The sequence below is a fragment of the Colias eurytheme genome, chromosome 25 (assembly GCF_061535395.1).
Source record: "Colias eurytheme isolate Ceu_HAF_F1 chromosome 25, ilColEury1 Martin Lab GWU primary, whole genome shotgun sequence".
NCBI classification, from domain to species: domain Eukaryota; kingdom Metazoa; phylum Arthropoda; class Insecta; order Lepidoptera; family Pieridae; genus Colias; species Colias eurytheme.
In genome coordinates this window covers 626,569-654,516 of record NC_143004.1, presented here as the reverse complement: position 1 = coordinate 654,516, position 27,948 = coordinate 626,569, and the positions used below count along the sequence as shown (strand labels likewise).

The window sequence follows — 27,948 nt, the reverse complement described above, 5'->3', positions numbered from 1 at the left end:
CAGCGTTGTGTGTTTGTGTGTTCATGTTTGTGTATATGTGTGTGTGTATCTTTGTGCGGGTTACCAGCTTGTCAGAGCGGTCGCCGGAGGGCAGGCGCGCGATGGTGACGTCAGCACTATCCTCCGGTGGGGGGGGTTGTTGGAGCCAGTTGTACTCGCGCTTCTCCACCGGCACGCCGCGCCGCTCATAGTCCTGCGCCTGCGTCCTGTAACAAATACCACGTGTATATAATACACTATAAGATCGCTATCCGGCTCGAAGGACCCAATACGTACGATCCGACTCAAAGAACCAAAAACATTCGATCCAGCTCGAAGGACCAAATACGTTCGATCCGGCTCGAAGGACCAAGTACGTGCTGCGGGTTGAAGGACCAGTTTATATAGCTGCGTACACATGCGTTTATATAAAATGCGTCCAACTAGAACAGCATAAATATATTCTGGCTCGAAAGACCGCACGCGTATGATCAGCCTCGAAGGACCAGTTTATATATAGCCGCATGCACATGTGGCTATATAAAATACGTCCGACTAAAACAGCATAAATAAATTCCGTCTCGAAGACAGTACACGTGTTTTCCAACTCGAAGGACCAGTTTATTTATAAATGTTTGTTGATATTGTGTATGTTATTACAAGCAAATTATATTAAAATTAAAATTAGATTTTAAAAATTTCATAGACAATAACACTTCAATGCGTGCAATGATTTTATTTTTATTTTATTGAATAAATATCCGTATAGTGAGTGCTATTTGAACAAAGAATGAAAATATCTCACCTTAAACTTTCATAACAGTCTAAACATACTACAGCATAGTCTCCATTTTCTAATAATAACGAGTTTTCAGTTCTTCTTTGACTTAAGAATGGGAATTCCTGAAAAAGTGAAGATAATAAGCAACATTTTAGTCATTTATAGTGCATAAATAATACATTAAGAGACCGTGCTACTCCGATCCAGTTAAATAATAGGTAATAAGGTAATTTTGATGGTGTTTATGTGCACGTTTACGCACACTAGCTTGCTTATGAACATGAACGGGGGGCGTGGCGAAGCGCTACGCGTACATACAAACGGCGCGATGTACTTTTGTTCGAAGATAACCTACTTGTTCCCTTATACATACTATGGTTATTATCATGTGGTTATAGGTGTTAATCCGCCAATCCGCACTTGGCCAGCGTGGTGGATTATGGCCTGTACCCTCATAGGAGGCCTGTATCCCAGCAGTGGGAACATAATATATTGGCTGATGATGATGATGATGATGATGATGATGATGATGATGATGATGATGATGATGATGATGATGTTACCTTGATGGGCAGCGCGCGCACCCGCTTGCGGTACGTCTTGATGGCGCACAGGTGGCAGTGGTAGTCGTGCGTGTTGTACGTGCGCCGCTCCGCGGGGAACGTGCCGCTCTCCTCGTACCTACACACAGACATGTACATTAGAGAGAAAGATTTCATTCAACACAAATCATACAAAAAAATGTGCGCGTGTACTAGTGTACACACGTAAGGAGTGAAACTTTTTTATGACCTTATTTTTCAAAAAATAATTTACTATATTATATGCAACTTTACAGAAATACGTCGAATCACGCGTGGTAGGGATGAGAAAAAGATGGCGCGTAACGGAAATTTTTTTTTCCCACCCCGATAAAGAAGTTTCACTTAAAAAAAAGACGTGTGTCACTCGGGGACTGCCGCGGTAAAGCTATTGCATGCTATGCCTTCAAGCCACACCTCCGTGCCCGTCGGAGTGGGGAGCGTGAGGTTTTTCGTTACTAAATTTCTGGATTTGGTCCCCGCGCTCAAGGCCCGCGATAGAAGCTATGCTATAGCTTATTGAAACGTCCATAATCTGTGACATCATATAACATATTTGATTGATTCTTTCACTTATTTGTTATACTTATCCCTACTAATATTATAAATGCGAAAGTAACCCTGTTACGCTTTCCCGCTTAAACCTCTCAACTGATTTTGATGAAATTTGGCACAGACAATCTTTAGATCCTGAGAAAGAACATAGGCTAACTTTTTTTGCGAAATAAGTACCACTGACGAAGCCGGGGCGGACCGCTAGTATTTTATAAAACAATACCATTTATAACGTCATCTAAAGGATTAATTCGTCTGTATGTATGTACATCTTACCTCCTCCATTGACTAAGCAGCGAGTGGTAACAGAAGGTGCACACCAGCGCCGATCCGTTCTCGCGGAGCTGTTCCGCGTTCGGATGACTCTGGAATCAAATAAACTGGTAAAAAATCCGTTTTATTATTGTAAAACAACGAAATGAAAGATATAAATTTAAATTTATAAAGAATAGAAAAAAATCGATCACGAGGCGGGACTCGAACTCGCATACTTTCGCGCCATTCCGGGGCGGATGCCTGACCAACTCAGCCACTCGTGACCCACCAGAGCGATCGAATTTATTCTATTCTTTCAGTTTTATGTGTCTAAGGGTCACACCGAAATGAGAGATTTTGAAAATCCTTAGAATCTTTATAATTTCAAAATATTTTTTTTTTACTTTTACAACCTCTCTCTCCCACTTTTGGAAAGAATTAGACATTATGCCACGTGCAACAATGCGAACGTGCGTCAATTACAAAATAAAATAAAATAAATTATTTTGCGTGAGTTAGCTTGTGGCCACTTTACTAGATACCAAATAATATTATTTAAATAATATTGAATACATTTTATACCTGGTGCGTGAGCAGGCACGGGAAGTATGGCGCGTTGCCCTGCGGCTGGCCGTACAGGATGCGCGCCAGCGTGAAGTCCGAGTGCAGCCCGCACAGGAAGCAGTATATCGACGTGCACGCTGCACAAATAGATAAATAGAACTAAATAAGTTTTTCCAAGATGGTAGTTTTATACTGCGAAACGGTACTTATATCTCGGTAAGTTATAATGAAACTGAAACTTTGTAACTGTAATAACTCAGGCCCCGGAATCACAGACACAATAGAAAATCTATTGTGTCGTGGACCGATCGGGCCGCTCGGGGCTCAATGGGTTAACAGAATTTGTCGTTATTAGAGACGCTATAGGGTGGTACAATAACATATCGATGTTTTTTCTTTATTTTTAAGTATTGATTTTTCAAAAATATCATAATTGAGTTTTAATTTACAACAAAATCGTTCTCGAGACACATTTCGACTCTTTCGATAAATTTTCCTCAAATTTTCAGATTTTATATTCCACACCATTTGTATGCGTGTATTATGTACGAATTTCATCTACCCCACCCAGTTGCAAAACCCACCCTGTATCACACCCCGGACACTCCATACAAAATTATCGTTTTGACAGTCACACTGTAGAGACTGCAAATGTGTGTCTTAACGCTTTATGGTTGGCACATTTGTGACTAGCGTAAAAAAAAATCGCGTTTTTCTAATGAAATACATCCGTAAACAGCACAATATCTAACCATTTTCTACGATAATCACAAATCCAAAATAATAAAATTACTTTAAGTCAATTTGATTAATGTTGTCAATCTTCGTTGCGTATCGTCCTTGTAGAAAAATGCGGCCCTTTTATAGCCTGATCGTGCGGGGTGAGGTAAGTGTTTAATTTTGGCGGGAGGCGGAGAGTGTCCGTTCTGTAGCGAGCTACTATTATGTATTCTGTGCCTGTATATAACATACTATATGTACGTATGTGTGTATGTACGTACCACTATTACTAGCCACGGTGCGGTCCGAGGTGGTGGAAGGGGGGGTGGGTATAACCCGCTCGCCCGTCGCTCCGCCCGCAGGTAGTGGGGAGGGGATGTTGTACCTGGACACATTCATTTTGTTATTTTTAACTTTGTTTAACACTTTATTATTTATTTTAATACAGTTATACACAGAGGAAACCTTACAACTACACAGACATTTGGTTTATCACCAATGATATAATAGGTAGTAAGATATAGGGTAAAAACGGCACCTTGAAATGTGGCTTACACATTTTAATACTAGCTTTCCACTTCTTGTTTATGTGATTTAAAACATGCTGTTTTTTTATTAAAAACTAGAACACAAAGTGCTAGTTTTTTACTAATCACTTTTTAATACGCATTTATTAGTTTCACCTGTATCGTGTCACATGTAACCAAGTTCTAGACAGATTAAATTCAAACTTTGTACACTTATCCAATATAGATGACAATACATCATCATACAAATGCATGTTTTTACTATATTTCTTATACGATGTGATACTACTTATACCATTAGCAATTAGCACGCACCTTCGATGCTCCAAGGGCACCCGTTCAGCATCCATCAGCTCCCACTGCCTCGCTAAATGCCGCACGCACCGCGAGCACGCCAGCACGCGGCCCCCCCTCACGACCCCGGTACCCCCCGGGGCCGGGGCCCCCGCAGCCCCCGGGGCCCCGGCCCCCGCGGGGCCCTGCGTGGCCCCCGCGCCGCACACCGCGAGGCACGGGAAGTGCATCGCGTGCGAGTTCATGTACTCCGCGCTAGTGGACAGCCATTCCATCGACTGTTGCGGGAACAGGCCGGCGCATACGTAGCACCTGTAACGTTATAGAATAAAATAGAAGTATAATTTACTAGATTTCCGCCCGCGGCTTCGCCCGCGTTTTTAAAGGAAAACCTGCATAGTTCCCGTTCCCGTGGGATTTCCGGAATAAAACCTATCCTATGTGTTATTCTGATGTATAAGCTATATTGTGGTAAAGTTTCATTCAAATCCATTCAGTAGTTTTTACGTGAAAGAGTAACAAACATCCATACATCCATACAAACTTTCGCCTTTATAATAGTAGTAGGATTCGCAGTAAAAATCAAACACAAAACAAATACACAAGAAAAATAACAGTTTACTACGAAAAGGCTATGGTGTTTTTCAGCCATAGCCTGTTGTAGCCATAAATGTTAGTATAGCGGAATGATTTGTATTGGATTTGCTTGTTCACAAACATGCCTGTGCGTAACATATAATTTTAAATTTACAGGTAGGTGTAGCTAGTTCAAATCCGACTCGAAGGACCTCCGTTGATTGTTGAAGTACATATTCTAAATGTTATTCTCAATATACTATTAAATTATGAATTTATCATACTAGGCTTAAAGCTTGAAAAATTCTACATCATTAAACGAATGATAATCATTTCAATCAAATTAAAGTATTGATAACATAATTTTTGCAAAATATAGCAACTAAAAACAATCTAAATAACAATTCACATATCAAAACATAAAAATAACATCATTAGGGTAATTTTTCTATAGCATATTAAGCATACAATATATATGTATGTACATGTATGTATGTATGTATGTACCTGTACAGCCCCATCCCGTTCTCAGCGGCGACGAGATGCGAGTGGGGTGAGGCTGCCAACGCACTGGACGGCCGTTTCGTTGCACCTAGCGAACTTTTTATTTCGTACGGCTTAAACCTGCAAAATAAATGATTAAGGTTCATATAAGTTAAAAACTTTGCTTGTTGATATTTAAGTAGTTATTTTATATTATAAGATATTAATTTATCATAAATACAAGTACGGATAGAACATTGAGAACCATTTCAAAAATGTGTTCTATTTACAAGTGACATTTTTATATTTTTCTGTGATACTTTATTCGATAGATAATTTTGAATCAACCAAGCATTAAAAATTCTGAAGTGTATGTGTAAAATAGAAAGTGCCATTCAAACAAAACTAAAGTGTCAACAATGTGTAGCCACGCCCACTGCTACAACTTAATGCACTACCTGATACTTTAAATTCATTCAAGTTACATTACACTTACATTTACCAAACTATGCCATACTTTTCGGACCGGGGTCCCGCAACCTAAGTCCAGGATCCCGGACCTTAATTCCTGGACCCTAACCAACACGTACCTAATATTATTGTTAGTGTGCGCATTGTGAGCGGCGTTCGGCTCGCCGTTCTCGCTGTACGCGGGGTACTTGTGCGGTATGCTCTTGTAGCACGACGCACATATTTGCACCATACCTGCAAATTATAAGAAATACATTCATTTATTATGCTTCGTGAGACGGCGGATAAAATGGCATTTAACTTAAATGTTAAGCAAAATTACCATTTATTTTTTATTAGGCGGAGGGAAATAATATCATCAGACATATACCATAAAGGTTTTTATTAATTGGATGGAATTTTAAATGTTCTTTTGAATTAACGTCGTGGCAAAATACAACTTGTGGGTTTTTAACAATTAGTGTGTGGTTTGTATGTTAAGTTATTGTGATATTGATAATTGATTGTTTAGTGAAATTATAGGTAATTAAGAAATCTCTTTCAAGATTATGTTATGAACTTTTTGAATTTATGTGCTGTAGATCTTCATAGTGTTCAATGTTAACCATTTTGTGTGATGTTTAATTCAGCACAATTTCCAACATTCATCAGTTACTTTAGTCCTATTTTGCTTTTTATAAAAATATTCAATCAATGCTACATTAGTGATCAATAAAAATGATATAGTGAATGCTAAAATTTAGCTTTTCTATTTTTACAAATACCCTCAACACAATCAGTGTCCATAATTGTTATTAGACTCACCCTGCGGACTGATGGGGCTCGCGTCGGGGTGCGCCTTCAGCGAGCATATGAACGGGTAGTAGGGCTCGCGCTCCGGGTTCGCGCAGCAGTACACCAGCCGCAGCTGCGAGCTGGCCGCCGGCACGCCGCACACGTAGCACACGAACGTCGCCGTCGCCCGCCCTTCCAGCCTTTCCAAGCGTTCCAACCGCTCCAAGCGTTCCAAACGCTCCAGGGAAGGGGAATGCGCATGGGCAGCCTTATCGCCAGAAGACGCGAGGCTCAGCGGTGAAGGCGGCAGGAGCGACGGCGGCCGCGTGCGCAGGGTGTACACGCGCTCGTGCAACGGCACGCCGCGCATCTGTGTGCACATACACAATGCTAAGTTAGTGCCACCTTTGCTACAGTATACAGGTTAGCGTCGCCCTTGCGTACGTGTTACAATATACAGGTAAGTACCGCCTTTGCGTACGATGAGATTCAATATACAGGTGAGTGCCGTCTTTGCCTACGATGAAGTACAATATACAAGTTAGTGCCGCCTTTGCGCACGATGAAGTACAATATACACGTTAGTGCCGCCTTTGCGCACGATGAAGTACAATATACAAGTTAGTGCCGCCTTTGCGCACGATGAAGTACAATATACAAGTTAGTGCCGCCTTTGCGCACGATGAAGTACAATATACAAGTTAGTGCCGCCGTTGCGTACGATGAGTTACAAATATACAAGTTAGTGCCGCCGTTGCTTTCGGGCAACACAGCACTTACGTGTCCACGCGTTACTGTGACATTTGTATATTGATTTAATTCCGTTCTTACATAGTATATAGACTAATATGCAATAGCGGCTGCTTTTTGCAGGTTGTGCTGACGACGAATAAATTTGATGTGTTACATTTTGTGTATTAGCGAACCTATGATCATAATAATTATTAACATGGTGCAATTTTTCAAAGAACTACGTTGGTGCTTTTACCGGTGTAAACTAGCTCGATTCGTGTATCACAATTGAAGCATGATAATTTGACAAAACTTGAGATAAATAAATAAATATCATTTATCTTCATAATTCTACTTAATGAGTAGTAACTTCTCATATACATATCAAATATAGATATATTAATCGCTAATTCTTTTATCTATCATTAAAAATATCATACTATTTATGATGCAATTTCAACCTTAATTACTTAGTGATTATTTCCATTCCAAATGTTGAGATAAGGTATCAAATAGCAATGCTGGATTATACAAATTGAACAAATAAAGATCGTAAATTGATAAAAACCGATAAATTTAACATTAACTTATTTTTAGCAATAATTACCAGTATTTATTATAGTTTTAATAATCAAAGTGAGCACGTTGAAAATTATTATTCACGATTGTAACTTGTTATCGATATATTAGACGTGAACGTTAAAAATGTTATATTTTGATATCAATACAGTATTCGCCCTTATTCACTCAAAGTATCAAAACTTATCAAGCGATAAAAAATTTATCTAGACGATCTATATCTTGCCTTTGAAGAGAACTTACTGTCATCGGAATTAGACGTGTTGCACTTTATCTTATCAATTTATATCGCTAATCCACAAAACAAATAATCGTAAAAGATTAACTTTTAAAAATACGATTACCAATATTATGATAAATTGCTTAATTGGAAAATTTTCTCTACACATTCTTATCATTTAATACTATATTAAGACTTGGACTTAGACCAATACAAATAAATACCTATGGGTTGAATCTGTACTGTGTACTTCTGACGTGTTAGTTTAGTGATTTATTTATTTAATAACATAAACACTACATAGAACCTGTGTGTCTATGTCTAACCTCTCCGTAATAATCTATATTACGAACCAATCGGAATTCGAACTTCATTATAAACAATGAGAGCGACCAAACATTAAAAGTTAAAACACGTGAAAGAATGTCGAACATGCACCATCTACATATTATACAGAGAAAGTTTACATTTCGTATGCAGATCGTCTACCATCGACAACCAATAAGTTTACTATTAGCTATTAATTAGAACATGTATTTCTCAGCGGCACATTGCTATATTCAGTCCATTTACGTGATGGATGTTTAAGTGGACGTGACTCCATTTGTTTGTTAGGTTATCGGACAGTGTCAAGCTCGCCGATAACCGTTACATACACTTTGATAAAAATAAGTTCAATTATTGACATGCACGACCCGTAGATACCGCTGTTTTTATATACGATTTAAAGTGGTGGTCCCAGTGCGGTGCCTTGTGCGAATCGTTCCGAATGATTCAATTGTTCGATATTGGTTTATCTGGTTTTGCTCTTACGATAAACGCAGCATTATTTACACAAGTAAAAATAATTGACAGATGATTTTCTAATCATCATTTGTCGTAAGAATATTAATTAATATAAAATTTGGCTGGATTAACTAAATCCGTAGCTTTACTTAAATCCATTAGTCCCAAATATTTACAACATTGTAAATTGAAAAACATTGTGGATGCAACACTAAATCTTATTTCTAAGCATTTTTCCTATCTGCTAGAATAGCTAAGAGACCTGAAGCTATGCCTTCATCAGCTCTTTCAACTGCCTATAGGCTCACAGCAAATGGCGTAGACACTGAATCTATCTATGCTCGTCAGCGTGTCTCGCTATCAGCACATGCAATGATCTTCACCCGCACGCTGCCCCCCGCCGGCCGGGCTATCGGCTATCGGCTATCTCACGGGTCGCGGGTCACCGAGGACAGCCAGTGCGCTTTCATCGCGAGTAAACACGCATTATTGCTTTATTATGCACGATTGATAATGATTTAATAAACGGCAGCCAAACACTGGATGAAAATTACGCAAGATAGGATTACATGGAAAAGGAGGAGGCTTTTACTCGATAGAGGTCCGTTGATATCAGAAGGATAGGATAAAAATGTACTTTTTATTTGGATGCTCGCTAACGATCAATTATTAGTGTAGTTTTTATGTAAGCGATCGATCTTAGCATTATCTTTAATTGATAGATTTCTCGAATATTAGAAAATAATAAATTTAAAGAAACTGATCTGGTCAGTGAATCTAATCTAATATAATAGATTCGTTCTAGATACGTTTGATTATGTTTATATTTTATTTGAATTATTTAAAATTTAACGTTATTTAAAAAATAAGCGTTATATCGCTTCGTCACTGATTATTGATTAAAAAAACGATAAAATCAAGATAGTAAAAAAATATTTTTCTACTACATCCAAGTAAACTACATATTTAATATTTTTATCTTTATTGCAGAGACACATTTATCAGTCACGATATATCCTTAAATAATATATCCGGTTCAGACCAGATTCATATTTACATTTTAAATTATCTCATTTTTAATTGCTCCATCACCTTATCGTATAAATGTATAAATAACTAGGTATATTTAGCATTTCTGAATTTATAGAGCAGCTATAAACGCCTGTTCTACATGACGTTTATTTTTATTTATTGTATTTTTTTAATGGCGTGAATTGATTTGCACTTGACCTTGTTTTTTTAAGGTGAATGTCATTTTTAAATTCGATACTAGCATGAGCGGAAAATTTAATATCTTTAGTTTCAAATCTACGCAAAATTAAAAAAAAATATGGCAATGAGAAGATCAAAAATATTTACGTAGATTCTGATAGAGACTTGAATTTAAATGTTCCTAAAATTTGCCAATACAAGCAGGAATAAATTTTGATTTGTAAAACGAAATGCTCATATTTTTTATAAATTTAAATATTATGAAATAAATAAATTCCCCATTCTCAGTCAAGACGTAATTATATTATTTACGTAAAAAATTCTAAAAACATTAAAAATAAACTTTCAGATCAGTAATAACTGTTTGATTAAAAATTTATCGCGTCGTCTCGCTATTCATCGATTTATATGTTTTATTTACTTTACTCGTTCTGGCACGAGCTACACCTATGTAAATAGCTACGTCACAAACATGCAATGGGGACAATAAAATGGTATTTCAACATTTTCAATTGTTGAAATTCGTCTAGAAAGCAAAAACGCAGTCTATGTCAAACATTTCTCGTTTACATTTTGTTGAAAACTAACTTTCCGCCCGCGCCTTCGCCCACAGTGTCTTAAACCTAATCTAATACATATTATAAAGGCGAAAGTTTGTAAGGATGTATGGATGTATGGATGTATGGATGTATGGATGTATGGATGTATGGATGTATGGATGTATGGATGTTTGTTACTCTTTCACGTAAAAACTACTGAACCGATTACAATGAAATTTAGCACACATATAGAGGGTAACTTGGATTAACACATAGGATAGTTTTTATCCCGGAAATCCCACGGGAACGGGAACTATGCGGGTTTTCCTTTGCAAACGCGGGCGAAGCCGCGGGCGGAAATCTAGTAAATCTTAATACTATTATAAAGGCGAAAGTTTGTAAGGATGTATGGATGTATGGATGTATGGATGTTTGTTACTCTTTCACGTAAAAACTACTGAACCGATTACAATGAAATTTAGCACACATATAGAGGGTAACTTGGATTAACACATAGGATAGGTTTTATCCCGGAAATCCCACGGGAACGGGAACTATGCGGGTTTTCCTTTGAACACGCGGGCGAAGCCGCGGGCGGAAATCTAGTATATACTATTAGATTAGATATTAGATACCATCCTCTTCTATCACTCTATCTATTAAAAAACCGTATCAAAATTATATACAAGAATATAGGGACAGAGAAAGCGACTTTGTTTTAACTTTTATGTAGTGATGCAAAAATACCTTAAAAACTAAATGACACAACAGGTCAGCAGATAATAGCAGAATCGAACTCTGCTAGATAAATATTTAATTCTCCAACAACACAGTGCATTGTCACACAATATAATAACGTCAATCGATAAATTTTCGATACAAGGTAATGACAGTTTACATAACCCCAGTGTCAGGGACCTGTAGATTTTCGCAAATCCGTGTGTCTTATTGTAAGGGTACAAAGGTTATATTCGCTTAAATATAATTGTGATAAGGGCGGGTCACGCGCAGCTATCGGCTAGTCTCGTGCCACTACGTACTCTGTGACGTGGTGTATAGAATTACCCAATTTTTTACAATTTTTACTATCATAATCTTTTCACGCATATCTTTCAATCTTGCTATCGATCTGGTAACGGAAAATCACTTTGTACAATTATTTATAATACGTTTGTGTATTTTGAAATTATAACGATAAAAGATTAAGCTTTACACGAGTAGACATCGTGACTTGAGTTGTTTATTATAAAAGACAGAATTATTATAGAAACAAGCAATAACCTTACAGTGTCACCCAGGGTACCGTACAAGGTCCTCTTGTTTTAGTTAGTGTCAATTGCCACTACTACATCAGAAAGCTGGTTTAAATATTTAAAAAAAACTCGGTCAAGATAAGGAAAAGAAGTAGTATTAAAGAGGATTTACACAACGCCTGCAATGCCACCACTCGTCGTTGATCAAATAGTACAAACACCTAAACAAATACTAGTAGGGATGTCTGATAACGCGTAAGTAATTTTTTATATTTTATTAAGACAAAATTAAGCTATCATTTTCCTTATCGTGTGTTTTGAATTTTAATTAACATTTGATTTGAATTAATGAACATGAGATTAACCACAGTAATTTTAATCTGTTACTACGTGTACTATCTCAATTTTAACCACTTAAAAAGACGAAATACAATGACAGTACAAAATTTGAAATCATCGATGTGTAACATATATCTCATGAATCACGCTAAAACGTAGTAGACGTTAAATATTGACGACACTACGTCATTAGCAACACTACACTATTCAAAATAATCAAATATACAGTGGATCATGTAAATGTTAAAAATCAATAAAAATCCATACGAATGATTGAGCCAAATATTTATATTTCAATCTATTTACGGTTGTAACAATAACGTAAAAACGCAATCGGCACAATATAATATTTCGGGCATCCCTAACCCTTACAGACGAGTGTGCGTCACCGCACGCAGCGTCACCTGAACACATACGCGCCTGCGCACCGAACAAATATTTTGACAGGCTTTCCAGATAAAGCTAAATTTATAGTTACAGATCACTGTCATCTTAACCTACTTAATTGCCGTGATAACATAAATTACGCTACAAATAAATACACAATGATAAATAGTGGAATATTCTTTCGTTTATCGATGTTATTAAGTTAGTTACGATTCAATTTTATTTAAGCGACACATTATCACGCTATGATTCGTGAATGGTCGTTGCTATAATCATACTATTAACAATCGATGTACTCAATGAGGAAAAATCGTTATGAAATATATAACTATTTCGCAAAAATTTACGTCAGTACAGACCTTTATTGAATAAGATATTACTATTTTTTTAATTTTATTCTAAATAAACATTATTAAACTTTTATTAAATTTCCAAATCATATTTAAAGCTAAATGATTTTTATAAAGATGGTTTTAAAAACGAACTTTAATGCCGTTCACGTTAAAACATTTCTGACTAAGTGACGTTTATTTCGAACACGAATCTAACTTTAACGAAACCTACATTTAACCGCCGTTAAGTAGCCATTCCCTTTCCCTCACACACGCATCACAACTCCTGCAATTCCATTACACTACCCTCTACCATTAAAACACTAGGTACGATAACCAGTACCTTCCCGTTGACTTTAGCCATGTCCTCGTTGCCGCACATGGCAACACACTTAACCTCCACCTCAATCCCCATCAATATCCACTGAGAGGATCACAACACCAACACAATCACAACACAACACGAAACAACACTCGCGTTGAACAACAACGTCGGCTTACGAGCGGCGCGTGCGTGCGCTCCGCCCGACGGTCGAGCCGCGACTGAGCCGTCAACACCGCTGATAACGCAATGCACTGATTTAATTATGAATCGATAATCGATTTTCATATTTTTTATTAATCTCCACACTATATTAGTGCATCTGATTATTGCTGTCGATTAACAACTATAAGTCAATAAAGAGGAAACGTCAAAAGATCGTGTTAATTGACCATGTAATTGTGCCTGCAATTTAAATAAAAATAGATATGTTTTTATTGGGAAAATTTAAGTGATCCCGAAGGTAAAAGTTCGTACTAGTTTGAGGACAAAAAACGAACATCAAATTCAGGAAAAATGTCACTACCAAACCACGTCATAACAGCATTACAGTAACACTAGTTCTTCAACCTGATCGCATCTGAATTATGAACACCACAGAACGTTAATAAATAAAAACAGCCAAGTTCTAGTAAATACTTACAAGCCAAAATAAACAAAAGAGTATGGTCATCTCTTAAACTAGTTGTTGAATTAGATGCATCGTGCACAACCAATACATTACATACATTCAGATTGACTCAGATTAAACAACATTAGATAAGTAAATAGTAAAACGATTAGAAAATACTATACTGCATTGTGGAGACGCAAATTACTGACATTGCTGTGACATAAGAAGAAAACGTGATTCATCTGCAAACATTGTTGCTAAAAGGTTGGGAAAGTTGATCGAATGCGACGCAAAAATCCAAAATAAAGAAATAATCCAAGGAAAGCAATAATAGATAGCAATTGAACGTCCAAATTGAAAAAATGATATAATAATTTAAAATTATAAATAAGCTTTTACTACATTCTGAGAATAGATTAGTAAAAATACAATCAATAAACTGTTATCTAGAATCGAAAACCATATAAAAGTAAGGTGGTGTCTCTTTCCTGTCTAAAAGAAGATAATATATTCTACGATTAAAGAGATAAGATAGGTAAGATTATCAATTTCCAACGAAGGTATATCAAATCAATATTTTATGAGGGGAAAAATTAATTTTGTCCCATGTGCAAATTTTCCGTCATTTGTTACATAAAAATGCCATTTTCATATCAACAATTGTTTATCATTGTTTATCTTTACTCGCGTGTTAGTCGACCTTTTGAAAATAAAGCAGAATTAGATTATATTATCTACTAGTTTTTGCCCGCAGCTTTGCCTGCGTGGAAAAGATCAATTTTCATGGTACAAACTTTCATTCACTATTTTATCCCCTTGGGGGTAGAATTGATCAAAATCCTTTCTTAGTGGATGCCTGCGTCCTAACATCTACCTGCATGCCAAATTTTAGCCCGATCCGTCCAATGGTTTGGGCTGTGCGTTGATACTATGTCAGTCAGTCAATCAGTCACCTTTGAGTTCTATATATATTTAGAATATGATTACTAGATCCCAATTATTGATACTTGAAACACGCCATGCTATCGCAATCACATTAGCTTGGCAAATGCTATCGGTGTAAGAATTCCCTCTAGCGAGATTATTCCGATATCAAACTAGAGGAATGAATAACATTATAATAATTCGCTATCAAAATGACGCATTAAATATGGCAATAGGTTATCTAACAATTGATCCCGCCCCCAGGGGTCGCGCGTATCAGCCGGGTGGACACTTTTACATTTGTTACTGTATTTTATAAATAATTTTAGTGGCGTTTTATTTATAACTTGTTGTTCAGTTAAAATATAACGCTCAGTTGGGAGATTGTCGCGAATGCGTGCTTGCATTCAATTTTAAAATAAACGTAATGAAGTCTATACATTTTTCCAATTTGAAATTAAATTTTTTTTTGGTCAATATCCTGCATTAAGTCATTTGGAAATTAAACATATTTCATTTATTTCTAGTGTAATAAACAACTATGCTAAGAATGCAGAAATAACAAGAATTTTCTACACTTATACAAACTTCAAATGTTTATAAATTGGTTCCAATGACCAGGAATTCGTCCTAAAAGACTACCTGACATTCCCAATATTCGAATCTATATTCACTCAAATATTCGGAATGTCCTGTCTTTTATCAAGAGCTACAAACGAACAACCGAAAAAGAGCTTTCAAGCCAAACAAAGATATTTGCAAAGTTAGATACGTAGTGACAAAATTGCAAATACCAAAGGTCAGGTAATTACTCAAATCGAGCCATTATACGTCTGAGTAAAAGAGCGCGGCTTATAAACAGTTGCCGTTTACATTACACAATTTTTTGACATATTACCCCGCCTACTCCGTTGATACGTCATTAGTTTTTATCCGAATATAGATTCAGAGAGGTGTGTTATTTCCTAAGCATTATTTATATTCCTATTATTAAAAAAATTAGTATATATAAGCTAAAAGCCTCGCCCATAACGTAGCGGGCACGATGCGCGCGTAATCTTGGAATTTAGCTTACTATTTGCAAAGCTTTTGTTGGAATTCGCAGAATTATTATCACGATGATTGGAAGAAAATATTATCATACGACTGATTTTTTCAGTAAATCCATACTAATATTATAAATGCGAAAGTAACTCGCCTAAACTACTGAACCAATTTGCATGAAATTTGGTATGGAGATATTTTGATACCCGAGAAAGGACATAGGCAACCTTTTATTGCGAAATATGTACCACGGGCGAAGCCGGGGCGGACCTCTAGTAATATTATAAATGCGAAAGTCTGTTTATTCGTTTTAATGTGACATGGCCATGGGTAACTTTTGACAGCGGTGAAACGACTCATACTAAGCAGATGCAGATGCAGCAGCAGAAAGGACGGAAAGGAAAATTTATATAGATAAGGAAAATTTGTATAAGTTAGGAAAATGTTCATAAGCCAGGAAAATTTCTATACGCCAGGAAAATTTCCATACATCCGGAAAATTTCTGTACGTCAGGAAAATTTCTATACGCCAGGAAAATTTCCATAAGTCCGGAAAATTTCTATGCGTCAGGAAAATGTCGATGAGACAGGAAAAATCCATACGCCAGGAAAATTTCCATACGTCCGGAAAATTTCTATACGTCAGGAAAATTTCCATACGCCCGGAAAATTTCTACACGTCAGGAAAATTTCTATACGTCAGGAAAATTTCTATACGCCAGGAAAATTTCCATACGTCCGGAAAATTTCTATACGTCAGGAAAATTTCTATACGTCAGGAAAATTTCTATACGCCAGGAAAATTTCCAACGTCCGGAAAATTTCTATACGTCAGGAAAATTTCTATACGCCAGGAAAATTTCCATACGTCCGGAAAATTTCTATACGTCAGGAAAATGTCTATACGCCCGGAAAATTTCCATACGTCCGGAAAATTTCTATACGCCAGGAAAATTTCCATACGTCCGGAAAATTTCTATACGTCAGGAAAATTTCTCTACGCCAGGAAAATTTCCATACGTCCGGAAAATTTCTATACGTCAGGAAAATTTCTATACGTCAGGAAAAATTCTAAACGCCAGGAAAATTTTCATAAATAATACATCAATTAAATACGAAACAGTGAACGAAATCAGTAAAACAAAAAAAATACCGGCCGAATTGATAACCTCCTCCTTTTTTTTGAAGTCGGTTAAAAATCGTACATTTTATTAATAAAAAATTAAGGTGTGTCAAATACGGCGCAAACATGCGTAAGTTTCGACCTAATTTATTTATCAAACATTACAATAATATGTCAATGTTACGCGGGTCAGTGACGAATGGTCCAAATCTGTTACACAAGCTCGTGTAATATATAAAAATTATATTTAAAAATAAGTATTTGAAAATACTTACAACCTCCTTTTGTGTTTTTGTAAGTCGGTTGACTATGTAGTCGTTCATTATTGCACTTACTTTGATCATAGCGCGTCGTACAAGATTTGCATATAATGCTAATATGTTGTAGCTGGGGAAATATGCTTTTGTGTCGTCGCACGAGATGCGGTGTGTAGTCTCGTCAGATGCGTTGTGCTGTCACGTCAGACGAGTTATGCTGTTGCAACAATTGTATTGTGCTGTCACGACAAATGTGTTATGCTGTTGCAATAATCGTATTGTGCTGTAAAGTCAGATGTGTTATGCTGTTGCAACAATTGTGTTGTTCTTGTCGCGTCAGATGAATTGTGTTGACGCGTCAGATGTGTCGTGTTGTCGCGTCAGATGTGTTGTGCTGTTGCAACAATTGTGTTGTGCTCAGATGTCTGGTTGCGTTATATGGATTGTGTTCTGTCTTCTGTCGTGTTTTGTTGTGTTGTCTCGCAAGATATGTTGTGTTATTACGTGATATGGATTGTGTTCTGTCTTCTGTCGTGTTTTGTTGTGTTGTCCCGCAAGATATGTTGTGTTATTACGGGATATGGATCGTGTCGTGTGTAGTGCCCCGTACCTGGTGCGCGTGCCACTGCTGCAGCAGGTGCGTGTGGCAGGCGGCGCAGGCGCGCACGGTGCCCGCCGCGTCCTTGGGCCGGGAGCGCGGCGGCCGCGGGTGCTGCTCGCCGAATATCGGGAAGTACGGCTGCTTGTTCTGCGAAAATATATATATAAATTGTAACAATTGGACGGTCACTTGGGCCCCGCATCGTCTCTCGCACGTTCCAACCCGGAACCTTGTTCGAATCGGGCAAATGACAGAACACTCAATTTAAGTTTTAACTCAAATTTTACAATAATTCGTCTCGTTCTGCAAAGAGAAACAGATATTGTTACGAGCGAATAGTCGCACGTTACGAGTTCCGACGAGGGATCTCGCTCAAATCGAGAAAATGACAACACTCAATTAGTTCAAATTTGATAATGTATAGAATTTTAAAATGTGTGAGAAAAAACATTTTTTCATGTTATTTATAGCTCAGTCATGTTTTACTTGTAATGTAAACAACCTAGCATTATTTCCATCAAAGTTTATAATAACGAAGTTTCGCTCTACTCAACGCTTGATGGCGCTATAACTATAATATCTACAAACTTCTCAATCACATAATCAACGTCTTAAAAATGAAATGAAATATGTTTACTATGGATACATAAAAAAAAATGATTAAATATGCCACAGCCACTCAGTGCAATACACTGATCAAAACATTTTTTCCTAAAACACATCATAACATAATCCCTCCCCCCACAACGTTCTAAAACACCTTGAAACGTGGAAAATGCCGGCGTTACATCCGTTTCGCGGTAGATACGCGTTGACACGACCCGACCCGACCCCGGTATCGGTATCGGTTGAGCTATCGCTTGTTAACTTCTCCCGCTAATTAACTTTTAATTAGCGCCATTGTCAACTTTATTGTGGGGTGCGGTCATTTTATGTGCACCCAGTTATGTAAACCATTTAAAAATACATACACAGATAAACAATTTTTTTATGGATTGAACAAATAAAAAAAAAGTTAAAAATAGAAGTTTCATCATCATTTTTAAATGTAGTATTTATCGTAAGCGCTGTAGATATATATTTAGTACAGTAAATCAGTGTATGAAATGCATAAACAAGTATGAAAAATGTTGTAGATTGCTGTAGAGTGGAGTAGATAACATATAGCGAAAGCCATACCAAAAGCTTTAAAAATTCACTGAAATTAACAGCTTATTTCGCAGCAATAATGTTCAAAGTTGTTTTGTATAGCTCATTAGAAAACTCTGCCAAATACACACATTGGCAGAGTGTTGTTACGGACACTTTTTAAGCGTGATTGGAAATCTAATTGTTTATTGTACGTCACCAACAAATTTATTGTACGCTAATTATCACATTCTACACGTTTAAAATACATATTATGAAAACATCTTATGTTTATCTGTCTGTATTTTAACCGCACATCACGCCTAAGCTACAAAAGGTGTGTCACAATTCTAATTTAATAAATCATTGTCCGATTTTCGTCATTACTTCAATTTGTCAACGAAATTTCAAGATGATCAAAGCAAATGGTTCAATTTATTACTCCTGTAAATAAAATCGAGCAAATAAACACATCGTGGTATTTGATAATAATAAAAGCCATTTCCACGGTTTTAACAACACGAAGAGAATAACAATAGAAAGATACAAGAAATTATGAACCCCTCTACTGTATCTAAAATAGATATATCAAGCTTGTCTGAAATTTACAAAACTGAAATGTTAGTCCAATTGCCTATTTCTTATTGCGGACAATACTCAGCTGTTTCGAATTTTTTATGTAGTTTCTATACTGTATTTTTATTCTGTTTATTGTTGTTCAGCGCCGTGTATAGAGCGGTGTACACACATGCAGAATGGTGTAACGCGGTGCAGATCGATGTATAATGATTAAAAGCGACGTAGAGCGATACACAGTTGCGTAGTGCCATGTACAGAGTGGTGTACAGTCGTATAGAGTCATGTAGAGCTATTAGAGCGGTAAATCGCGATGCATAGAGCGGTGTAGAGACACTAGAGTGGTACACAGCCCTGTAGAGCCGCATTTAAAGCAGCATAGTCATGTACATCTGTATACAGCCGCGAATAGTGCGTTGTGAAGCCGCGGTACAGCGGTAAACAGCCGTATAGACTGTAGAGCCGCACATAGAGCGATATATTGCCGCATTCAGCTGCTGTAGAGAGGTATAATTGAGCCGCATACAGAGCGAAATATATCGTGTAGAACCGTGTATACAGTCGTGTCGAACCGTGTATACAGTCGTGTAGAACCGTGTATACAGTTCTGTAGAACCGTGTATACAGTCGTGTAGAACCGTGTATACAGTCGCGTAGAACCGTGTATACAGTTCTGTAGAACCGTGTATACAGTCGTGTAGAACCGTGTATACAGTCGCGTAGAACCGTGTATACAGTTCTGTAGAACCGTGTATACAGTCGTGTAGAACCGTGTATACAGTCGTGTAGAACCGTGTATACAGTCGCGTAGAACCATGTATACAGTCGAGTAGAGCCGTGTATAGAGCGATGCAGTCATGTAGAGCGACAAAGAGCCAAGTAGAGCGCACTCACACACTTGTCCTTGGGCTCCTTGGTGTGCAGGTTGACGAGCGCGCCGCGCCGCAGCTCGTCGCCGCACACGTAGCACACCTCCGTCATGCAGTTCTTGTCCGGCATCGACAGGTCCAGGATGTCGCGGTCCGAGCTCGAGTTCGAGTTGCCCGAGTACACGGACACTGTCGATCTGGAACGTGACGAGTTTTTGGTTTAAAAATTAACACATAAAACTGAAAGAATAGAATAAATTCGATCGCTCTGGCGGGTCACGAGTGGCTGAATTGGTCACGCATCCGCCCCGGAATGGCGCGAAAGGATGCGGGTTCGAGTCAGGTTAAAGGTCAGAAAGTCCAGCCGATCCAGAGATTGGCCAGACAAACAGATAGACAGACAAAAATTGCAAAAATTTCTATATACTTTGGCATGTGTACCGTGTATATGTTACAGTTAAAACCCTGAACCAGTCAATATCCTTATTGACGGTTATTAAGCTTATTGACTAAGGGCGTCGGTTAATATCCTTATATAAAATCAATCAATCAATCAATCTGATCAATCAATAATCGATCAATCAATAATCGATCAATCAATAATCGACCAATCAATAATCGACCAATCAATAATCGATCAATCAATAATCGATCAATCAATAATCGATCAATCAATAATCGATCAATCAATAATCGATCTGATCAATAATCGATCAATCAATAATCGATCAATCAATAATCGATCTGATCAATAATCGATCAATCAATAATCGATCAATCAATAATCGATCAATCAATAATCGATCAATCAATAATCGATCAATCAATAATCGATCAATCAATAATCGATCAATCAATAATCGATCAATCAATAATCGATCAATCAATAATCGATCAATCAATAATCGATCAATGAATAATCGATCAATGAATAATCGATCTGATCAATAATCGATCTGATCAATAATCGATCAATCAATAATCGATCAATCAATAATCGATCAATCAATAATCGATCAATCAATAATCGATCAATCAATAATCGATCTGATCAATAATCGATCAATCAATAATCGATCAATCAATAATCGATCAATCAATAATCGATCAATCGATAATCGATCAATCAATAATCGATCTGATCAATAATCGATCAATCAATAATCGATCAATCAATAATCGATCTGATCAATAATCGATCAATCAATAATCGATCTGATCAATAATCGATCAATCAATAATCGATCAATCAATAATCGATCAATCAGTAATCGATCAATCAATAATCGATCAATCAATAATCGATCAATCAATAATCGATTTATCAATAATCGATCAATCAATAATCGATCAATCAATAATCGATCAATCAATAATCGATCAATCAATAATCGATCAATCAATAATCGATCAATCAATAATCGATCAATCAATAATCGATCAATCAATAATCGATCAATCAATAATCGATCAATCAATAATCGATCAATCAATAATCGATCAATCAATAATCGATCTGATCAATAATCGATCAATCAATAATCGATCAATCAATAATCGATCAATCAATAATCGATCAATCAATAATCGATCAATCAATAATCGATCTGATCAATAATCGATCAATCAATAATCGATCAATCAATAATCGATCAATCAATAATCGATCTGATCAATAATCGATCAATCAATAATCGATCAATCAATAATCGATCAATCAATAATCGATCAATCAATAATCGATCTGATCAATAATCGATCAATCAATAATCGATCAATCAATAATCGATCAATCAATAATCGATCAATCAATAATCGATCAATCAATAATCGATCAATCAATAATCGATCTGATCAATCGATCTGATCAATCAATCAATCAATCCATCAATCAATCAATCAATCAATCCATCCATCAATCCATCAATCAATCCATCAATCAATCAATCAATCCATCCATCCATCAATCCATCAATCAATCAATCAATCAATCAACTGGCACTCGAGGTCGAGGCCTGCCGCGGCAAAGCCATCGCTGTGCCGCGGCCGGTTGGAGTGGGGGATGTTAGGTTTTTTCGTTACGGAATTTTTACATTCGGTCGCCGCGCTCAAAGTCTTGAGATAAAAGCTAAGCAATAGCTTAATTAGTCTTATCTATAGACTCAAAACTCTAACTCAAACATATTTTATTTATTCAATTTAGACTTTTGAAACGTCATTACATATTTTTAACATTTACCACCGATTCGGAAAGCAGTATCCACGGAGAAGAACCGGCAAGAAACTCCATAGTTGCTCTTTTAATCATATGTCAGTTTTACAATTTAATTTTACAAAATACATATGCAACATCATAATATATTATCGTAATATGCCAAAGAACTGTCCTGTGGTTGCGAGTTTGCGACAACCCTCCATGGGTTTTTATCGTCCATATATTCCTTAGACCGATATATGTCGGGTCTCACCTGACAGCGTCCAGGTATCCCGCGGGCTCGCTGGCGGCGGAGTGCTGCGAGCCGACCGATATGACGGACGGGTCGCGCGCGCGCAGGTCCAGCACGCCGCCCTCCTCCTCGCCCGTGGTACCGGCCCCACCGACCCCGGGTGTGTAGCGTGCCTGGAAGTGTGCGTGTACAAATGTCATGTAACTTGGATAATAATGTATACGCTGCCACATAGTAAAGATAAATAATAATAATAATAGTTAAAAAAAACTAAAAAACACGCTTTTATAGAAAACCGAACTAAAAAAAATGTGTGCGTGTACTAGAGTACACACGTAAGAAGTGAAACTTCTTTATGTCCTTATTTTTCAAAAAATAATTTACTATATAGATACAATATTAAAGAAATACGTTAGTCACACGCTCGTCGCTACCTACTTAAATATTTACACCGGCCGCTGCTGCAACTCGCTCGCTTCGCTCGCTCGGCTCGTACGGTAGTTCAAAAGTTAACCTAAGATGCTCGTCGCTTCGCTCCTCGCTACCTATTTAAATATTTACACCGGCCGCTGCTGCAACTCGCTCGCTTCGCTCGCTCAGCTCGTGCGGTAGTTCAAAAGTTAACCTAAGATGCTCGTCGCTTCGCTCCTCGCTACCTATTTGAATATTTACGCCGGCCACTGCCGTTTTCAGCTTATAAAGGATTTCGACTTAGGCGGATTTTGATTGGACAGAGAGTTTGAGGTTTATTCTTATAAATTTTGAATTCATAAAATTATAATTGAACACCTGACACCAATCAAGCAAACACGTGTTTACGTGAGTCATAGATTTATTATCGTATACTCCTAAAATGTTTTCTAAGAAACAATAGTGTACTTACATTGTCGGCACGTTCTTAAAGTCGGTAACTTTTTTTTTTTTTTTTTTTTTTTTTTTTAATATGAAAGAAGGCAAACGAGCATGTGGATCGCCTGATGGTAAGCAATTCCACAGCCCATAGGCATCTACAGACGTGTCCGAGGATGTGTTGCCGACTTTTTAAGGTGGAGGTATATTCTCTTTTTAAATGCCTCGATGTCATAGGCGTTCGGGAATATCACCGAAGGCAGGCTGTTCCACAATTTGGTTGTGCGCGGAATGAAGTGGCGGGTAAATCGCACCGTACTAGAGCGCCAGAGGTCCAAATGGTGAGCGTGAAACTTGGTCTTATGCCGTGCGGTACGGTTGTGGAATTCCGCGGCAGGTATCAGCTCAAACAACTCCTCAGAGCACTCCCCATTATACAGACGGTAGAAGACGCATAAACATGCAACGTCTCGTCGCAAATCCAGAGAATCAAGTCGATCGGTAAGTGCTTGTTTGCCAATAATTCTGACGGCTCTTCGTTGCACGCTATCAAGTGGCAGGAGCTGATATTGTGGTGCCCCGGCCCAGAGATGGGAGCAGTATTCCATATGAGGCCGTATTTGTGCTTTGTACAGTAGTAATAGATGTTCAGGCCTGAAATACTGCTTCGCTCTATTTAGGACACCCAATTTTTTGGAAGCTAGTGTAGCTTTGCCTTCCAAGTGATAGCGGAACTGAACGTCATCAGAAATATTGACACCAAGAATTCCGATACTAGACTTGATACTAAGGGGAGTGTTCTCAAATAGGGGCGCCGTGATAAATGGTGCTTTTTTAGCTGAAAAAAGACATACTTGTGTCTTGTCAGGGTTAAATCGGACAAGATTTTGTCGACCCCACTCTGAGACTTCTCCAAGAAGAGTCTCAATTTTGGACACAAGTATGTTACGGTACTCTTGGACGTGTTCCAGAGAAATATTAGTGCGGCCGGTATATATAGCATCACCAGTACTGTCATCTGCATAGCAATGAATGTTACTAATTTGTAACATGTCATTGATATGCAGAAGGAACAGTGTGGGTGAGAGTACGCAGCCTTGGGGAACGCCAGCGTTCACAGGTAATAAGTCAGAGCTTGATCCATCGACCAAGACTCGAATACTGCGCGCTGTGAGAAAACTGGCAATCCACTTGCATAATTTCTCTGGAAGTCCATAGGCTGTAACTTTCGAGAGGAGCGCCTGATGCCACACCCGATCGAAGGCTTTTGCAACGTCCAGACCAACCGCTAAAGCTTCCCCCTTGCTCTCAACAGCACTTGCCCATCGGTGAGTTAAGAAGATTAGAAGATCACCAGCCGACCGTCCATGACGAAAACCATACTGTTGGTCACTGATCAGCTGGTTCTCCTCCAGATAACCCAATAGCTGGCTGTTAATGATGTTTTCCATCACTTTGGAGAGCAGGGAGGTAATAGCAATTGGTCTGTAGTTGGTTGGATCCGATTGATCGCCTTTTTTAGGGATCGGGTGCACTGAGGCAGTTCTCCATGAGGCAGGTACAATGCCGGTGTTATAAGAGTACCGAAACAGCTCTGTAAGAACCGGTGCCAGTTCGGGAGCACATCTTTTCAACACAATGGCGGGGATACCGTCGGGCCCACTCGACTTATGTGTATCAAGAGAGAAGAGAGCTTTTCGCACAGCATTCTGTCTGAAATGCACATTCGGCATGGAGCTCTTGCACCGCATGATAGTAGGCGGTACATTTCCTCTGTCATCTAATGTTGAGTTGGATGCAAAGAGAGCACCCAGAAGATCGGCTTTCTCTTTGGAGGAGCGGGCTAAAGTATCATCTTCCCGGCGCAAGGGTGGAAGCGAGGGCTTGCAGAAGTTTCCTTGGACAGCTTTGGCGAGTGACCAAAAAGCACGGCTCCCAGAAGGGTAGCGTAAAAGTTTCTCGCCTATGCTGCCAATAAACTCCGACTTTGCTGTGGATATTTTCCTCTTGTAGGCCCTGGCAGCAGAGTTGTACCGTTTTTTGAGAGCACTAGCATTTGGATCCTTATTAGACATTGCTTCTGCCCAGGCATGGAAACACTCTTGCTTCAGGCGAGCAGCCATTTTGCAAGGACGACCATACCAGGGCTGGGACTTACCGCCGACGGGTACTACAGAGTTTGGAATGAAAAGTTCCATTCCCTGCAGCACCACATCCGCAACTGAGTCAGCATAGTCACTTGGATCAGGTGCAAGGCAGACTTGCTTCCAAGGGTAGGATGCAAAAAATTCCCGCATCCCATCCCAATCTGCTGACCTATAGTGCCAAACGCGGCGACTCCCAAGTGAACGGGGCCGTGATGAACGCAAGATTGGCACTGTACTCCGAATTAAACAGTGATCTGAAGTCCCAAGAGGGGCTTCGACTTTTACCTGATAATTAGCCGGATGGGAGGTCAGCAGAAGGTCTAGTATAGAGGGTGTGTGGTCAGCAATGTCGGGTAGTCTCGTTATTGAGGAGACCAGTTGCGTAAGTCCGTAAGCCATCGCGAAGTTGTGTACAGATCTCCCCGCATGATCAGTGGTACGTGAACCCAACCATTGGGTATGATGGGCATTAAAATCGCCTAAGATAATTATTTCTGCGGAGGGGATCTGTTCATGTACTGCATCAGCCGTTGTTTGGATGTGCTCGATGAGACGGTCGGTTTCTGCATCACCACTATGTGACCGATACAAACATGCGTAGATGCGGGGATGGTCACCACAGTCCGCACGGAGCCAAATAATTGATAGGTCAGTGCCCTCAAGACCGACAAGACGACGATAGCAAATATCCTCCCTCACAAACACACACACACCAGCTCGTGGGATGAAAGTGTGCTCCAGTTTGTATCCTGGGTAACAGAGATATGTTGTGTCGGGAGGTGAACGAATTTGTGTCTCTGTAAGAAACAACAATGCCGGCTTTTCTGTCTCTAGGTGGTGATGGACGGGATTCAGGTTAGAATGCAGGCCTCTCACATTGCAGAAGTCTACGGACAATGAAGGTGGCACAGACTTATGTGCTCGTTTGCGCTTGGTGGTATTCTTGAGCGGGATTTTGCCCTCCCCAGAGTACGTAGGGCAGCCCGAGCATGAATGCTCAGGAAGGGATTCTCCAACACTGTGAAGGTTGGTACCCTCCTGGGGTAAAAAGTAATTTAATTCCGCTGCCATGTTGTTCATTAAAAAGAGGTAGGGATAGGATTTATGATGGGAATAAAGGAAAGGATAGGTATAGGAAGGGAATAGGATGGGCCTCCGGACCTCCCACTCACCGTACGAAACACAGCAGCATTTGCATGCTGCTATTTCACGCCGGTTTTCTGTGGGAGTGTGGTACCTTCCCCGGTGCGAGCTGGCCCAATTCGTGCCGAAGCATGCTCGACTCCCACTTCAGAGAGAGAACTTATTTTTGTTCGAACAATAGAGCTAATAAATTCCTAATGATCAAGTTGTAAAGGTTGTAAAATAAAAAATATTTTATATTAAAACGTTTAAGTACACTGTTAAGTTTTATTTTGCACCAAATCTCGAAACAGTCAGAAATTAATGACGCACATAGTACATAATATATACATTTTAAGACAGAGGTTAAGCTTAAATAACTTGAAAAATAAATAACATGATCACGCCCACGTGTTGGTGTTTTAAAAAATTCAATCAAAAACTGAGGTTAACTTTAAATACAATTTTAGAAAAATAATATAAAAAATGAATATATAAAAAATGATAAGAAAAAAAATGTCACGAGTACGGCGTAACGCAAAAATGTAACGCGCGCGGCGTAACGCAAAGAATGTAACGCGCGCGGCGTAACGCAAAAAATGTCTCACAAAATTTTTGTCCACCCCCGATAAAGAAGTTTCACTTCAAAAATGAATATATAAAAAATTATAAGAAAAAAAATGTCACGAGTACGGCGTAACGCAAAAATGTAACGCGCGCGGCGTAACGCAAAAAATGTAACGCGCGCGGCGTAACGCAAAAAATGTCTCACAAAATTTTTGTCCACCCCCGATAAAGAAGTTTCACTTCAAAAATAGAAAATTTTATCAAATTAGTGTATTGTCATCGGTCCTCAATAAATCTACCAAAGTTTGAACGAAATCTGGCCGTTTAAAGTGGGTCAAAATCGCGCCCAAAGAAATCGGTTACAAACATACAGGTGAAGCTAATATAAAGCGTGTAATAAAAAGTGCGTGTTTGCCAATC

The 27,948-nt window shown here is 38.4% G+C and overlaps 1 protein-coding gene across 1 annotated transcript in view; it reads right to left on the bottom strand.

Annotated features, from left to right (window-relative positions):
• px (MAP7 domain-containing protein plexus) overlaps positions 1 to 27,948 on the bottom strand; it is a 121,408-nt gene that overhangs the window by 41,601 nt on the left and 51,859 nt on the right. The window contains exons 5-17 of the mRNA XM_090116502.1: positions 22,865 to 23,016; positions 20,422 to 20,593; positions 17,833 to 17,970; positions 6,591 to 6,930; positions 5,906 to 6,020; positions 5,340 to 5,456; positions 4,278 to 4,568; positions 3,717 to 3,820; positions 2,734 to 2,852; positions 2,173 to 2,261; positions 1,324 to 1,441; positions 785 to 882; positions 65 to 206 (exon numbers count right to left, since the gene is read on the bottom strand). Of these exons, the coding sequence (XP_089972628.1) occupies positions 65 to 206; positions 785 to 882; positions 1,324 to 1,441; positions 2,173 to 2,261; positions 2,734 to 2,852; positions 3,717 to 3,820; positions 4,278 to 4,568; positions 5,340 to 5,456; positions 5,906 to 6,020; positions 6,591 to 6,930; positions 17,833 to 17,970; positions 20,422 to 20,593; positions 22,865 to 23,016 (1,995 nt within the window). The remainder of the gene's footprint in view (positions 1 to 64; positions 207 to 784; positions 883 to 1,323; positions 1,442 to 2,172; positions 2,262 to 2,733; positions 2,853 to 3,716; positions 3,821 to 4,277; positions 4,569 to 5,339; positions 5,457 to 5,905; positions 6,021 to 6,590; positions 6,931 to 17,832; positions 17,971 to 20,421; positions 20,594 to 22,864; positions 23,017 to 27,948) is intronic.